Raw genomic sequence first — 14,345 nt, forward strand, 5'->3', positions numbered from 1 at the left:
TGATGAGCGCCCTCGTGCGGTTAAACCCGTAGCGCGGCCCCGCAGAAAGTCTGCCCCGCCGACACAGCGTGATTTTAACATTATTGAAGTAAATTCCGCTCCAGAATACGATCACGGTGAGCGTATTTCGCGTTAGAAGTGTCTCTAGTATAGCCTTTATGCCGTGGCGGTTCTCCGAAAATACAAACGCAGCTATCCTCTTGTCTAATCGCTTCGTTGCGTTTTCATGGTATAACCATATTCACAACCCCTAATCAGAGCATAACTGAGAAATTGGATATATAGGTAATATAAATATAAAAAGTTGCGAACCAGTATGTATATTAATTTCGGTAAACAATTTTTTTGCCAGTAGGTACATACCGGTTTAAATGTGTTTTGTTTTTTTAAAAGTTATTAATTTACATTTTGTTGTCTTCTATTAGGTACTTCCCCGTCCAAGGTGAGCCATGGACATATACACAGAATGCGAAACCGATTTCTAGAGGTACGGCGGTCGCCAGATGGCGTAACTGCGCTAAGTCCACGCGAAACCAAATCCCATGCGATTGAAAAACACGAAAAACTTTCTGAACCAACTGAGTCTTCAAGTTTCCATAGCTACGGTTTTTCTAACTCCAAAATTGCGTCACCCGTCATTAGGGGAGGCGGTAAAATAAAGTCTTCTATCCATGCACCTAGCGTTGGTATGCCAGTTAAAACACACCACGGAAAAAGTCGGTTACCTAAACCGAGAGTGAAAAGTGTCAGTCAATGGAAACCTAGCGTAAAAGAATCCCAACAAAGTTCAATTCAGAAGCATTTCATACCCAAGCCGTTCGTACTGCCCTATAAAGATTTAAAAACTACAAGTCAAAATAAATCAAGTCCACGAAAAATTATTCCCAAAACACCAATATTTCGGCCTGAAAACTCCCAAGTTCAAACCAAAGAAACACCCAGCAACCCCAGCTCGTATTTAAACCAATGCTCTATAGAAACTAAAAAGATTCGTACAGAACAATTTCCACCAACTTCCAAAACGCTTGATTCTATTTGCCCAAAAGCGTCGAACGAATGCTGTGAAACAAAAAGCGCCACGATATCATCAACTGATGAAACTCAGGTTAAAAATAGTTTGCAAAAACCTCAACAAACGTCGTTAACCGTATGTGACGGGCAGGTTACAGCGAAGCAAGTTTCACATACAAGCATAAGTACAACTGAACAGTCCACAGATGCTACTCTGGCTAGCAATACCGCAAGGGCAAATGTAAAAGAAAACAAACCAACGAAAACCCAGATTAAAAATAGTTTGGAAAAACCTCAACAAACGTCTTTAACTGAACATGGGGGACCAGTTGTGCCTAAGGAAGGTCCACACTCAAGCATTGGTGTAACTGATCATCAGTTATCGGATGCTATTCTGACCAGCAATACCGTAAGAGCAATTGAAAAAGAATACAAACCAACGAAAACTGCAAAAGAAATTAGTAGAGATACCCCAAGTGACCAAAAACACAAAGTTAATAATTGTTCTTTCGACAAAATTGATTTGAAACCAAAGAACATTCAACCTGATAATCTGGATCGGAACATTTCCTTGTCAGTTCAAAAAACATCTTTTCACCAAATTAAAACGGAACAAAAAGAACATGCAGTCCCACAAGAAATATCAAATGATAGCAATGTCATTCCCACAGAAAATACAAAGATTACCAAAGCATTGCAACCTGCGACAATTCCAAACATGGCAAATGAATTAATTAATGATATTGCAAAGCCAAGTCAAAAAAGTTCCGTTAAACCAACAGAATCTCATTTAAAAGTAATAGAACAACCAATTGCGGCAATGAACAATGAAGAAACACCAAGAGTTATTGAAAATATCTTAACTGTGAGTACTTCAGTGGGAAACGTACAAGTCAAGGAAGATGAAAAAGCAAGGGACTCTGGGAATACAGAACTAGCAAGTCAGGAAGATGGCAGCACACATTCTAAAGAAACCGAATCGATTAGGGATATGGTAAAACTGATAGAAGAAACTGATATGCCGGCAGTTTCACTTGACACAAGTGTACGAAACATGAATGAGAACGTGCGCCCAACACCAGATGTTTCTAAAATTCCTGTGGAGCATAATAGGGTACACAGCAGTGCATCATTACAAGATACAATTTGCGAGAAAGAACAAGATAGTTTCGATGAAATTAAGCAAAGTACGGAAAATCTTCCGAAGACGACAGATGACATTGTACATGACACACCCTACAGCTATCCACGAACAATTAAACGAACTTCTCCTTACGTGCGGAGGCTTGTCAGCCGTTTTGAATCGCCACCGAAAATTATAGACGAGGTAAAAGGTGTACACTCCCAAATTTCCGAAATGATCGACCGAATGTTGCGAAGGGAAATAAACAAAATTATTCAGCGCGATTTATACGAGCACGATTGGCATTTTGACGTTGTGCAGCACAAGGAAGAGGCCAAAGAACCGATATTCACGTTTGCGCCATATTGCCACAACAGCACCATGCAACAAGTAAATTAAATAAAATATGAACATATTTTCATACATTTGTAAATACTGTCCATTTTTCAGACCGAATCACCTCGACTTCAAGAAAGCGCTGAACTCCCAACAGAACAAATGTAAGTTTTATTGCATTAGTTACCAATGTAACACCCAAATAATTTATGAAAAAGCATCACTAAAATTATCATTGTTTTCGCATGGTTTTTAACAATGTAGCTACCCTACTGTATAATATACATTTCATAAAACACGGGAAAAATGTTTCGCAAACTTAATATTTACGCCATAATATTAAACAATTCTAATATAATTTCCAACAGTTGTAAATACCGTCGTATATTTAAATCTCGACAGGAGCAATATTAAAATATGTCATCACAATGTAAGTTATGATATTTACAGAATGTCACGTCTTATTGAAAGTTGGTCCACGTTATTAAAACATCATTTATCAGACTTCCGCGTTCCAAGCTTGTCGTCGCAACGTTTATTATTAAACTACAATACATCACAATACATTATATTATATACGAGTGAGGTCTTTATCGAGGAAGATCCATAGGCTATATATTTGGCCCTAAATCACAATGCATATATATAGCATATATACGCTACCGCAAATACAAAATATGCCTTCTGCCTATACATTCGATATTCTATGTTAACACAACAACGGTTAATTTTATCTTTTCCGCACAGACTAACTAGCGAAGACCTTTGGCGAATAATGCCCGACTGTGACGTTACAAGCAACAATTATCCAACCGCTGCAACATACATATGCGTTATGGTCATTGCAACGGTTATCCTCTTATGGCTGGGTTTAAGTGATAATGCAATAGATACCTGCTTACGTCATCTCGAAATTTATCTGCATGATGTCATCGCATTTGAAAGACTTGAATTTTCGACAAGAGTTTTTTAATAAAATGAATTAAAAAGAAATACGTGGTGATGTAAGTGTACACCAGTGAAGCGGGCATTATTAGGTTATTGTTTTTAAACGCAAAGATAGATGCCTATTTTGGGTTAAATGTGTGTATATGTTTAGGGTAAGATGGTCCATGTCATATTTTCATTTATCGTTTTCTATTTCGTATCATCTTAGAAGAGCGATTGGGGAAATATGGGACAGTATGTGTTAACGGGACACATTTTGCTCTAGTGTACTATGTATGTCCCCTTCGAACACAATTAATTCGGGATTTTTTATTGCTACGATGTTTTAGTGACCTGAACAAAAATGCTAATATTTTAGAAAAAAAGGGGGTTGTTTAATTTTGCATCGCATATAATATCGGACACGGCAAATATTTCAACAACTGTAAAAAATACCATTATTTAAAATTGCCCTTTCGTTTATACGCGTTTTGAAGGGTAATTTTATGTGTTTATATGTTGAACCGAACCTCCCACGCTTTTCAAGAGCCTTGTGTTCTTGGAAAAAGTAACAGGTTGTCCTTATATGAACTTAAGTATGGAGAAAATAATTGCGAGCGTCGGACTCGTCATAAAACATATTCTCTTCGCTCCAACGCCCACCAGTCTAGACCAACAATAGGAATGAGAGTGGCGCTGGATTCGTTAACAATTGACCCGAGTGTGGCCGTAATGATCAAACCGGTGTCGAGCAATTAGACACTAGCGAATAGGAACTTGATATCGTAGTGCGGCGATCCATCTATTATTTATCAGCGCGGCGATTCTTTCAAAGCGCAACCGCGGTCAGCATATACATCAGTCGCAGAAATGGCTCAAATGGAGAATCATCAGTTAAAAACAGTGGATGTGGAAAATATTGAACTTACACCAAGGAATCAACTGTTAAATGAAGTGGTTTTCAAACCAAGAAGAAAGAGGAAAAATAGATTGTTACTTTTTGGAGGGCTCGGGTTTCTTATTTTAGTTCTTGCATGCGTGCTTGCGTATTTCGCTACCAAATTATTGGCGTCTCCTACAACAGTGGAGCTCTCAGCTACAGGTAAGCTTATGGTGTTGCACGGTAGACGTATAGAAAAATGTAGTAAATTCCACTGTTTCTTATATTTACGCCAAATGATTTTATTTAAATAACATACGCCCAAGAATAGACGCCTTTTAAAAATGATTGTGCAGGAAAACCTGTTTTTTCTTTTGCAATGTTTTAAATTGAGAAACTGCTGTACAATATACAATGCCAGCAGCGTGTGAAACAGAACATGCAGAGAAAATGTGTACTGCGTGGTTAACGCTGTGTAGATAAGGTACGGAGAACGCTACACAGCGAGACCGATAACGGAACGAATTTTGTGGTCTGTCAATCTAGATCGAGCAGACTTTAAACACCAGATTTAATAAAGTCAAAGAGATTTTGATTACACTACCTACTATAACGGCGTACTTTTATGTGGCTGATGTGTAAATATTGAAAATTCGTGACCAACGAGGTTTTAAAGCTGGGTATTATTTGAATAGCTGACAGCGCATAAAAGATTGGTCGACGAAAAATAATTTTACGTTGAAAAATGACCCGCTAAAAATGTAAACGGTGCAAAACACTGTTAAATATCTGGAACACAAAGAACCTAGTTGAACAAATCGCGATATGACGTTATCTGTAATCGAAGCTAAAGGCCACTTGTGTTAGATATTGATTTTTCGGACAAAGAAGCGATTTATTTCACCAAACCACTCATTTCGAGTTTATTCCTGGTAAAGTGACTTAAAGCGGGCCCACTTTTTCATTTACATCGGTTTAGCCATTGAGTAAATAGCATTTACGAGCAGACAGACGTAATGCGGTGTTTGGTATCCGGGGTCGGTCGCCAAAACTAGCACCTACAATACACGTTACCTGGGCCGGCGGCCTTATTGTTTGAATAACGGGTATCGAGACCTGCGCTGCTATAATGGGCCGGTTTAAGTTTATTTAGTGACGCGCCACTTCACTAAACTTATATCGTTTCAAGAAGCCGTTCCACTAAAACAGTAACTTTAAACGGTTAAACTGTAAATTTGGCGAATATAGCCTTGATCTAATGCTCATAAAGTAGAGCTATTCTTGTGTAAATAAATACAATCAGGATCTGGTGCTACGAAATGCGTAACAGACAAAATCCAGCAAATTGTATATAATATAAGAGATATAGTTCTGTGGGGGAAGATAAGAAACCTTTAGCACATAATATCCAAATATCCTGATCGTGTTTTAAACAATTACCAACGGAATATAGGAGTCGTAAGGATACGGTTTTATAATTCTTTGAATGTTCTTTGTTTACTACCAAATGGGACGAGAAAATAGAACGAAAAGGTGTCTCATCTTCCTCGGCCCTACTATATATACATATATATTTCGCCTAAATGGCATCGTCAGTCTGTTATTTAAACTATAAGTTTAAAGGATTTAAATGTTATTTACACCCGTTGCGTATGAATCCCACGAGGATAATTGTATAAATATGACCGGTTGAAACAAGGGCCAAATGCAAATTAAACAGCAATATACAACTTAATGCAAGTCAACCGCAAGTTAAAACTCCAATCCTATAACAGTTTGCGTCTTAATTACAAGGTAATGGCGGCCAGTATGGCTTCGAGATTCAAAACAATAGATTTAACACACGGGTTCGCGAAATAAAATGAATTTTTTTGTTATACGAGTTACGAGGCATGACCTGTTTATAACTGTAATTAGTTGCAGAATTTAAAATGGACGCTTAGAATTCTTTTTTTCTCTTGGCTTCATAAGCCTAATATGCGTATTTTTAATTAAATGCACAACGTGCTACGACTTGAAAGTTTTCTATATAACTCTATTGTAAAGTATATTAACTTGGTCCTTACTGTACACATTTGGTAAGACGGCAAACGTTGTAACGATATTTGTACAGTAAACAATAAGTTAAAAAGCCTGTTCAATATTCTTTGCACAATTAACATGAATTACCTATGTTTAATACATAGTCGGCTGGGGTAAGATGGTTCATGTTTGCATTCTCTTTTCTTGCTCCATTTGGAACTAAACAAAGAATGTTTACAGAGCTATTTTAACCGTAGGCCCATAGACTCTAAAAAACGATGTAATTGTTAAACACGATTGGGAAAAACAGGATTCGGTGCTTACGGTACCTTATCTTACCCCACAGTACTATTACCATATACTTGTTTATATTGAAGTTTAAATATAGGAATATCATGCCCGTGTTTAATGTATACCCCCATTATGTTGACAGCTTCAACACCCGCCACACATGAACGGGTAAACCCAACAACCGAATACAAAGTGAACGAAGATACGAGAATAACTTACAAGCCACCACAGGAACCTCATATCACAAGTACATCATACTCTACGAGGATTATACCACCCAATCCGAAACCTACGTCACCGGGGACGTCAGAGGGAACACGTGACCGGACGACAATATATGAAGTGACGTCACATCCCCTTAAAGTTGAAACAACGAAGAAGGCGATACGAACAAGTGGCGTCACAATGAAACCGACGAGTGATGACGTAACGACGCCAAAAATACCTGACGCCACGAATAAAGTGACAAACTATGACGTCATCACTAAACCGACAACAAATTACGTCACAACAAAAATATCACAGAGTAGTACAACGAAAATAACAGATTATGATGTCACAACAAAACCGAATCTACAAAACACTACAGTTGTTCCACTAACCGATGACGTCACGACCAAAAGTAAGCAAAGTGACGTCACAACACCACACGTCACATCCCCTCGACCACACGAGATATCAACATCACGTGGCGCTGGTGAAACTACGTCTCAATCTGGTGGAGCCATAACCACCATATCATCTCATGTCAATGTTACGACATCTATGTCTGGTGTAATGACGTCACATGCACCATCCGATGACGTGGCCACAAAACCGCTCAATGACGTCACTACGAAGCTATCTACAGTTGCTATGGAAAATATCTCCAATGCAACAAAAGTAAATTTAGACAGGCACGTCACGGCAACCAATGACGTCACTTCAGCAACTACAGCTAATGACGTAAGAGCAACAACAGTGGCCAGTGACGTCACATTAACTAAAATTACAAGTGAAGTCACGATAGCAAGTGACGTCACATTAGTAACTACGATTAATGACGTAAGATCAACAGCAGTGAGTACTGACGTCACATTAACTAAAACGACTAATAGTGACGTCATGATAGCAAATACGACCACAACTAGTGACGTCACCTCAACAATGCTTAGTACTGCAAGGCCTACAACAGTTGTCAATAATGTTATATTATCAACCACGACAACTGGCAAAACAACAACAACAACAACTGTGAAACCGAGAGGTGATTAAGTCCTATTTAACGTTAATATAATATATAGGAATTCCTAGAATGTGTGCAGTCACAACACAGTTGGATTATTTTGGCCTGTCAGTAGGAAATTTTACTCTTTTACACAACATGTGAAAATTTTACAGGAGCTATTTTAATATTTGGTATATTTTTTATAATATATTTAAAAAGTCGCGACATGCCAGAGCCCATTTAATTTTAACTAAATAGTAACGATTAATTCTAACTTTAACTTATCACGTGTAACTTAATTTTACCGCAGACGCCATCTTGTTTGTTCCGGGTCCTTTTAATTTTAACGAGGCTGAAAAAGCGTGCTCAGACATTGGTCAGCGGATGGCGCTAAAGCATGACATGGAAAATGCTTTTGAACAGGGCTATGAGAGGTGATTTAACCTTGCTTACTAGAATTTGCACAAAAGACACACAATTTTTTGTTTAATTTCCTTCGAAAGTAAGAATGACTGAACGAATGTAGCATTTGTACCGCCGTGTTCGTGTGGCGGGACAACGACAGTCGTTTATAACACGAATGTTCTGTTTCATACACCTGGTGCGTGCTCACGAATTACTACAAAAATGTAACTTTGTGTGTCACTATTTGTTAGATACGGTTAATGTATGGCTGACAATTTAAACAACCCACAAGTCACCGGGTTGTAGCAACCGCTGTTGAGTATCTTGTCCAAGGATACGCCGATAATATAACAATGACAATGTTGGATTTAATTTCCAGGTGTACGTATGGGTGGTTGGGCGACATGCACGCTGGTTACGTCATGCAAAAGGAGGGCGCTAGACAGGCATGCGGGGGTGGGATCATTGGTTTGATTTACACACCATTGAAGAAATCCAATGACGTCGTTTCTGGTGTGTATTGTTCTCCAAAAGGTAAACCGAATGCTTGAGATTTTCGGTTAAATTTTTTCCTAAAATGAGTTCATTTGCTTAACTGCAAATGCTCTAACCCAGTGTTCTCATATCAAACTCCACTGGACAACAAACTAAAATAGTAACCAACAAAGGTAATTGCACGGTAACTCGCAACTGGGTACAAAGAGTATAAAAAACACCCGTGTTATCACGAACGTCATTGCGGGCCGGGAAAGGATAAATAAGTAGCATTTAATTAATCATTCATTTAATAAAACGCAGCCGAATACGAGGACACAGCAGACCACACAGTTCAAAACAATAAGACAGTAAACTGGTGGACGACGCTAGACCCGGCAGATTCTCATACGTTGAAAAACATTATACAAACCGACCAATCAGAAGACAAATCGTTGCTGACGTCACTACGAATAGTTTTTCCTTGTTGCAACTTTATCAACGTGACGAGTAACAAGAAGAATGAAACACAACTAACATTAAGGGTGTAAGTAGGATAGAAAAACAGAATGTAGCTTAATTAACCTCGGGTGAATGTATCTTATTTATCTCGCGTGGTGCTGGGGTAAAAGACAGTCGTTTTACCACGTGCTGTGTTAGGTTTCATGCATTTCTTCGCTCGCTGACGGGTAACGAAATAAAAAAACCATCAAGGTATATACAGTATTCGTATAGTAACTCGTAAGCGAGCACAAGGTGTGTGTGAAACAGAACGCCCGTGTTATACAACGGCTGTCATTTCCCCGTCACACTGGGATAAAAAGTCACACTTCATCAATAAACGGATCTATTTTATAGATGAACTTTTTTTTTACAAATTCCTCATGGCCCTTTTTATAAATTCCTCATTGATCCTTTACCACAGAACGAAAGACCAAATGTCTTTCCTCGCTCAAGCATACAGGGAGTCTTTCAAAGGCGTATCTTTAATGCCGCATGTTGGCGTTACATACGCAGCCATGCTGACGTACACGGAGGAAATAATCGACGAGTTGGTTCAAACATTGGTGACGTCACATGTGGACGGGATGGTAGTCGACTATGAGCCGGTTAAAGATTACAACAGAGAACATGCAGAGAAATATAGGTAAGCATATGAAGAAATGTAATGAGCTTATCCTTGTGTTTCGGGAATACGCGACCGTCGTTTTGTTTTATATACATCTCGTGCCCCTTACAAGTTTATGGGTGATTAAATTTTGGGATACTGTTCTGTGTGACGACAAATTTGAAAACCCATTAGGGGCCACTGCATTGGGCAATGTCCGTTAAATGTCTTGCCCAAGGATAGAAATAGGTTTACGATGTTAGGAGCAGCAGCCTCAAACCCATATTCTCTGGTCAAGTGGCAGAACTCTAAAATAAACGACTGTACCAGGGCGCGGCGATAAAAATTTCAATATTTTGACAGGACATTCCTGGATCGACTTGCAGCGAAGTTTTCACCTCACGACCTAAAGATAGGGATGATGACGTCATCATGGGGCATTCTTAAGGTACGTGTTAAGTATTTTTCAACACTTACACTTACAGTGTGTTTGTTTGGCAATAAGAGTTGTTATAAAACAGGTGTCTTGTTATATAGTAGGGTGGGGAAAGATGGGACACCTTTTCATTCTATTTTCTCGTTTCGATTGGTAGTACACAAAGAATATTTAAAGAATTACAAAACCGTATCCTCACGACTCCTATAGACCGCTGTTAATTGTTTATAACACGATCTGGATATTTGGATATCATTGTCTAACAGTGTCCCATCTTCCCCCACAGACTATAAACATGGGCTTTCATGTTTGTATTAAAACTGCCAGAAAAATAGTGTTTTGTGGAACTTATTGGTCATTCATACATTTCAGTATTATGACGTGTATGCGAGTTCCAACTGCACTTTCATCGGTTCCATGTCGAGTACTTATTTCGGTACAGACCTCGAGGAAAACGAGGCGAACGTCGAAGAAATGGCTACGTCTATAGAACCAGACCGATTGTATATAGGCATTGGAGCAATGCATGATAACTCTACTGTGGGCGGGCGAGACTACGACTGGACTGAAGGAAAACTGAATTCATTCCTTTACTGGTTGAATGAAAAGGGTATTGTCAATTTGCATGTTTACCCAGGAGATTGGAAACGTCTGAATGCGTTCGCGCCGTATTTTGTAAACTCGTTGCGTTATTTTATATCACTGTAACTAGAGCACTGTGTCTTCCGCAATCATATTTATTAAACACTGAGATATATTTGCATAGCTTTTGTATTTTGCTATTAAAAGAATTGCCTATGTGATAGCACCTATACACATATCATAAACTACCGTTGCTAGACCATTGAAAACGTATGGATTCTTACACGACTTGCCCCGCACCACCTAAAGCATAGGATATTTATATAACATGCATATTTTACTGCAGAAAATTAAGAAAACTTTGCTAACATGAATGAATATAACTTATAAATATAAATTCTCGTGTGACAGGGCAACGACAGTTGTTAATATATAAGAGTTCAATTTTATAAACCTCATGCCCGTTTAAAAGTTAACATATATGTAACTTTGTCGGTGATTGTTTTTTTTTTTTTCACAAGTTTAAAAACTAGCGTCACATGCCTGTCCGTTTTCAGGACAGAATAACAAAAAAACCCAAGCGTAAAATGCAATTCTTAAAAAACTCAAAAATGCGTCGAGCGGTTAGTCGTACCGCAGTAATTTTTCTGTCACAGTAGCTCAAAACTCTGCAGGAATTACTTAACACGGTCGTGTATTTCATAGAGTGAAATAGCAAATAACGGTATTAACATTTGTGAACAGACAAATGAATATGAAGTTGTAACTAACCTCATAATTCATCCATCATTTCTTTGAAGTCGGTTACGAACCAAACTGAGTTTTCTTCCACTTTAGGCCTCACAACGTTGCCCCCATACCCAACAAAGGCATCCTGTGTGAAAACATTTTATTTATAATTTGTTGAATGAATGTAACTATTTATCCTCCAACTTTAGAAGCTATAACATGGGTGTTCTGTTTCTGTTTCATGAATCTCGAGATTGTTTAGAGTTATTATATATAAAGCAGTGTAGCAGTATGGGCATGGGCGCCCATTTCTTGAAAAATTGGGGAGTGCTTGCGCCATATGTCCTTTGATTGATGTGTTGTACCCAATAACCTGTTACTATGTGTATCCAGATTATTTATATAGGGTATCACAACCTGTTCCACGGCATGCATGCATACCTGCATACCCATGTTAGACGCTGTGTGGGTGACTATTTTTTAAGATTTTTTTGCAGAGGTGTATCAGTTGTTATAGGCATGTAACTAAGGTCAAAAAAACAGTACACCGAGCAGGGAAATATATAAATACGAACTTACAGCGGGTGGTGAGGCTTCCATGTCTGTTACACCATCGCCAATCATAACAACTCTGTAAAAACATTTATTTAATTACAAATTTATGCCTTTTTTGTGTGATTATATTTATAACCCTGGCATAAATCCTAGGACCCGTGGCGTGCTACGCTACGGGACCTCACCCACATAGAATAGAAGATAATAAATCTTACTTTTTGTAGCCGAACTTTTGTTTTAACTCCTTTATGACACGTGGTTTACCACCAGACTCAGAAGTTGGACAATCTTCGTCAAACCCAGCATATTGACCTGGTGGGATAAAAGAAAGGAATGTAACTGGGCAATACTTAAATGGCAGGGAAATAACAGTCAATATAACACGAAAGTTTTGTTTCATACAACCTGTGCCACCTACAAGCTACCATATATGTAACTTTGTGGGTGAATACCTTTTATGTTTTTCAGTGTATGGCTAACAGTTTAGAAAACTCATAAACAATTACTCATTTAAAAAAAATTGCCGTTAAGTGTCTTTCCCTAAGGACACATACACTCACAATGGTAGTAAAAACACACAAGCTTTAAAACCAAGAATTTGTGAAAAAAAAATAAGGATTTTAGGATTAACTAACTTATGTTAGTGTGACAGTTTTAAAAATACAAGTTGTTTCAAAATTTGATAGTTTTTAAAATTTTACCTTTCACTATATATATATATATATATATATATATATATAAAAAAAATATTATGATGCAATTCATGCGATTGATATATATAAATTCTTACCATTAAAATAATATTTTAATCGATTTGCGAAGACGTTTGATAACGGAACGTTTAACAACTTGGCAACAGGTTCAATTATTTCCACCATTCCGCCAGATACAAGGTAAACGTTACAACCACTTTCATGTAGTTTGTTTATCAGATCCCTACAAACAAAAAGCATTTTATTTCTAATCCTTATGGGTGGGGTCCTACAGCGTCAAACGCCATGAGACCTAAGATTTGTGCCAGAGTTGGACTTAATTGCGGGTCCAGTACAAAAATGAGTAAAAAGTAAACACGCTATGGCAACGGGTGAAAATCTACTCGTGGAAAAGTGTCGGATAAAAGTGTTACTAACCAACATACAATACAATAAACTCTCAGTGAGGTGGGTAATTTGAAAAAAGTGTTCATTTTATAATAAAAACATAGGCTATATAATATATATATATATAAATATATGTAGTAAAAAAATTAAAAAAAAACAACTTGTTTTTACCATAAGCATCATGGTCAAACAAACATAACACAGACTTACTTAACACTAGGTGAAAGTTGTACTGGATGACTTTCAACAAAACTTTTCATAGTTTGCGTGCTTGGCTTTACTATTTCCAAGCGTGATCTGAATGATTCTCTGAACGAAACAGAACCTCCCATAGCTTTGTTGGTCCTGTTAAAATAACTTTGGTAGGGTGGAACTGGCGTCAAAATACCATATTTTTATGATGAGAGTAACAAAACAGAAAGAATTTATGGTAAGAAGGAAATCACTAGTGCCTTTATTTATAACACACGTTTTTTAATAACTAGTTTTGTTTAAAATTTAGCAACAATATTTTTATAAGCAAATGTATAAAAATATAAAGCAATGTCATTATTTTAAAGCAGGAACAACTGCTCAACGAAATACATTAGTCACTCTTACCATTCTTTTACTTTATCAGCTACTCCACAATATTTAGCAAGTTCGTCTAATCCTTCGTCGCAACATACTGTACTATCCACATCAAAACAAACTGCGTCCGCATTTTTCCAAACATTAATTGCAGCTTCTTTAGTTGCCATGATGGTGCTGTTGAAAAATCTCGCAGTTTTGCTATAGTGTGCTTTGGGGAAAGTACAAGTCAGTGCAGCGTTTCTCTTCTAGCCTTCTCTTTCATGCTCCTAGCGCACGAACGGTATATTTTAGAAACGCAAGTGGTCTTGTAGATTTGGTTTGGCCGAACACTTGTAGGCACTAAATATGATGTTTTAGGTATTCGCGTATTTCTCCGACGACATCGAAAAATGTGCAAATATCATACAACTTTCGTACGAGCGCCATATTTTGCAAACACAAGTGGTCTTGTAGGTTCTTTTTAGTCGAACACTTGTCGGGCACAAAGTGGGTGTTCCACGTATTCTTATATTTCACCTGCGCCATCAAAAAATATGCGAATATTATACAAATTTTGCAAGTAACAAGTGACAGTCATGACGTATAA

The 14,345-nt window shown here is 37.8% G+C and overlaps 3 protein-coding genes across 5 annotated transcripts; 2 read left to right on the forward strand and 1 right to left on the reverse strand.

Annotated features, from left to right (window-relative positions):
* The first annotated feature begins 1,597 nt into the window (after positions 1 to 1,597).
* LOC149730294 (uncharacterized) lies at positions 1,598 to 3,463 on the forward strand. The gene is made up of 3 exons (XM_089886949.1): positions 1,598 to 2,524; positions 2,585 to 2,634; positions 3,218 to 3,463. The coding sequence occupies exons 1-3, from the start codon at positions 1,730 to 1,732 to the stop codon at positions 3,441 to 3,443; spliced, it is 1,071 nt and encodes a 356-aa protein (XP_089743075.1). The 5' UTR covers positions 1,598 to 1,729; the 3' UTR covers positions 3,444 to 3,463.
* A 603-nt stretch (positions 3,464 to 4,066) lies between these two features.
* On the forward strand, positions 4,067 to 10,983 carry LOC149730295 (uncharacterized). 2 transcript variants are annotated; one of them, XM_089886939.1, is made up of 8 exons: positions 4,067 to 4,499; positions 6,733 to 7,836; positions 8,108 to 8,231; positions 8,582 to 8,736; positions 9,001 to 9,223; positions 9,602 to 9,823; positions 10,148 to 10,232; positions 10,593 to 10,983. In XM_089886939.1, exons 1-8 carry the CDS (start codon positions 4,268 to 4,270, stop codon positions 10,926 to 10,928), a joined length of 2,481 nt encoding a protein of 826 aa, XP_089743065.1. In that variant the 5' UTR covers positions 4,067 to 4,267; the 3' UTR covers positions 10,929 to 10,983. The 2 variants fall into 2 exon arrangements, with proteins under 2 accessions (XP_089743065.1, XP_089743066.1); XM_089886940.1 differs by having other exon boundaries at positions 8,582 to 8,715.
* Positions 9,645 to 14,030, reverse strand: LOC149730296 (phosphoserine phosphatase-like). Of its 2 annotated transcripts, none has more exons than XM_089886952.1 (7): positions 13,787 to 14,030; positions 13,397 to 13,531; positions 12,877 to 13,022; positions 12,302 to 12,398; positions 12,111 to 12,162; positions 11,574 to 11,676; positions 9,645 to 10,190 (listed from the first exon to the last, which is right to left on the reverse strand). In XM_089886952.1, the coding sequence occupies exons 1-6, from the start codon at positions 13,924 to 13,926 to the stop codon at positions 11,575 to 11,577; spliced, it is 672 nt and encodes a 223-aa protein (XP_089743078.1). In that variant the 5' UTR covers positions 13,927 to 14,030; the 3' UTR covers positions 9,645 to 10,190; position 11,574. The 2 variants fall into 2 exon arrangements, with proteins under 2 accessions (XP_089743078.1, XP_089743077.1); XM_089886951.1 differs by lacking the exon at positions 9,645 to 10,190 and adding an exon at positions 10,974 to 11,105 and having other exon boundaries at positions 13,787 to 14,028.
* Between the last annotated feature and the right edge of the window lie 315 nt (positions 14,031 to 14,345).

The sequence above is a fragment of the Ciona robusta genome, chromosome 10, assembly GCF_009617815.1.
Source record: "Ciona robusta chromosome 10, ASM961781v2".
NCBI lineage: Eukaryota > Metazoa > Chordata > Ascidiacea > Phlebobranchia > Cionidae > Ciona > Ciona robusta.

What these genes read in the sequence shown, in the direction of transcription:
- LOC149730295 (XM_089886939.1), top strand. Translation starts at nt 4,268, where the DNA reads ATGGCTCAAATGGAGAATCATCAGTTAAAAACAGTGGATGTGGAAAAT. An exon ending in AACAACTGTGAAACCGAGAG is followed by an intron (nt 7,837 to 8,107) that starts GTGATTAAGTCC and finishes ATTTTACCGCAG; the next exon opens with ACGCCATCTTGTTTGTTCCG. An exon ending in TTTGAACAGGGCTATGAGAG is followed by an intron (nt 8,232 to 8,581) that starts GTGATTTAACCT and finishes TTTAATTTCCAG; the next exon opens with GTGTACGTATGGGTGGTTGG.
- LOC149730294 (XM_089886949.1), top strand. Translation starts at nt 1,730, where the DNA reads ATGGCAAATGAATTAATTAATGATATTGCAAAGCCAAGTCAAAAAAGT. An exon ending in ACAACAGCACCATGCAACAA is followed by an intron (nt 2,525 to 2,584) that starts GTAAATTAAATA and finishes TCCATTTTTCAG; the next exon opens with ACCGAATCACCTCGACTTCA. An exon ending in GAACTCCCAACAGAACAAAT is followed by an intron (nt 2,635 to 3,217) that starts GTAAGTTTTATT and finishes TTTTCCGCACAG; the next exon opens with ACTAACTAGCGAAGACCTTT.
- LOC149730296 (XM_089886952.1), bottom strand. Translation starts at nt 13,926, where the DNA reads ATGGCAACTAAAGAAGCTGCAATTAATGTTTGGAAAAATGCGGACGCA. An exon ending in GCTGATAAAGTAAAAGAATG is followed by an intron (nt 13,532 to 13,786) that starts GTAAGAGTGACT and finishes TTATTTTAACAG; the next exon opens with GACCAACAAAGCTATGGGAG. An exon ending in ATTAAAATATTATTTTAATG is followed by an intron (nt 12,399 to 12,876) that starts GTAAGAATTTAT and finishes TTATCCCACCAG; the next exon opens with GTCAATATGCTGGGTTTGAC.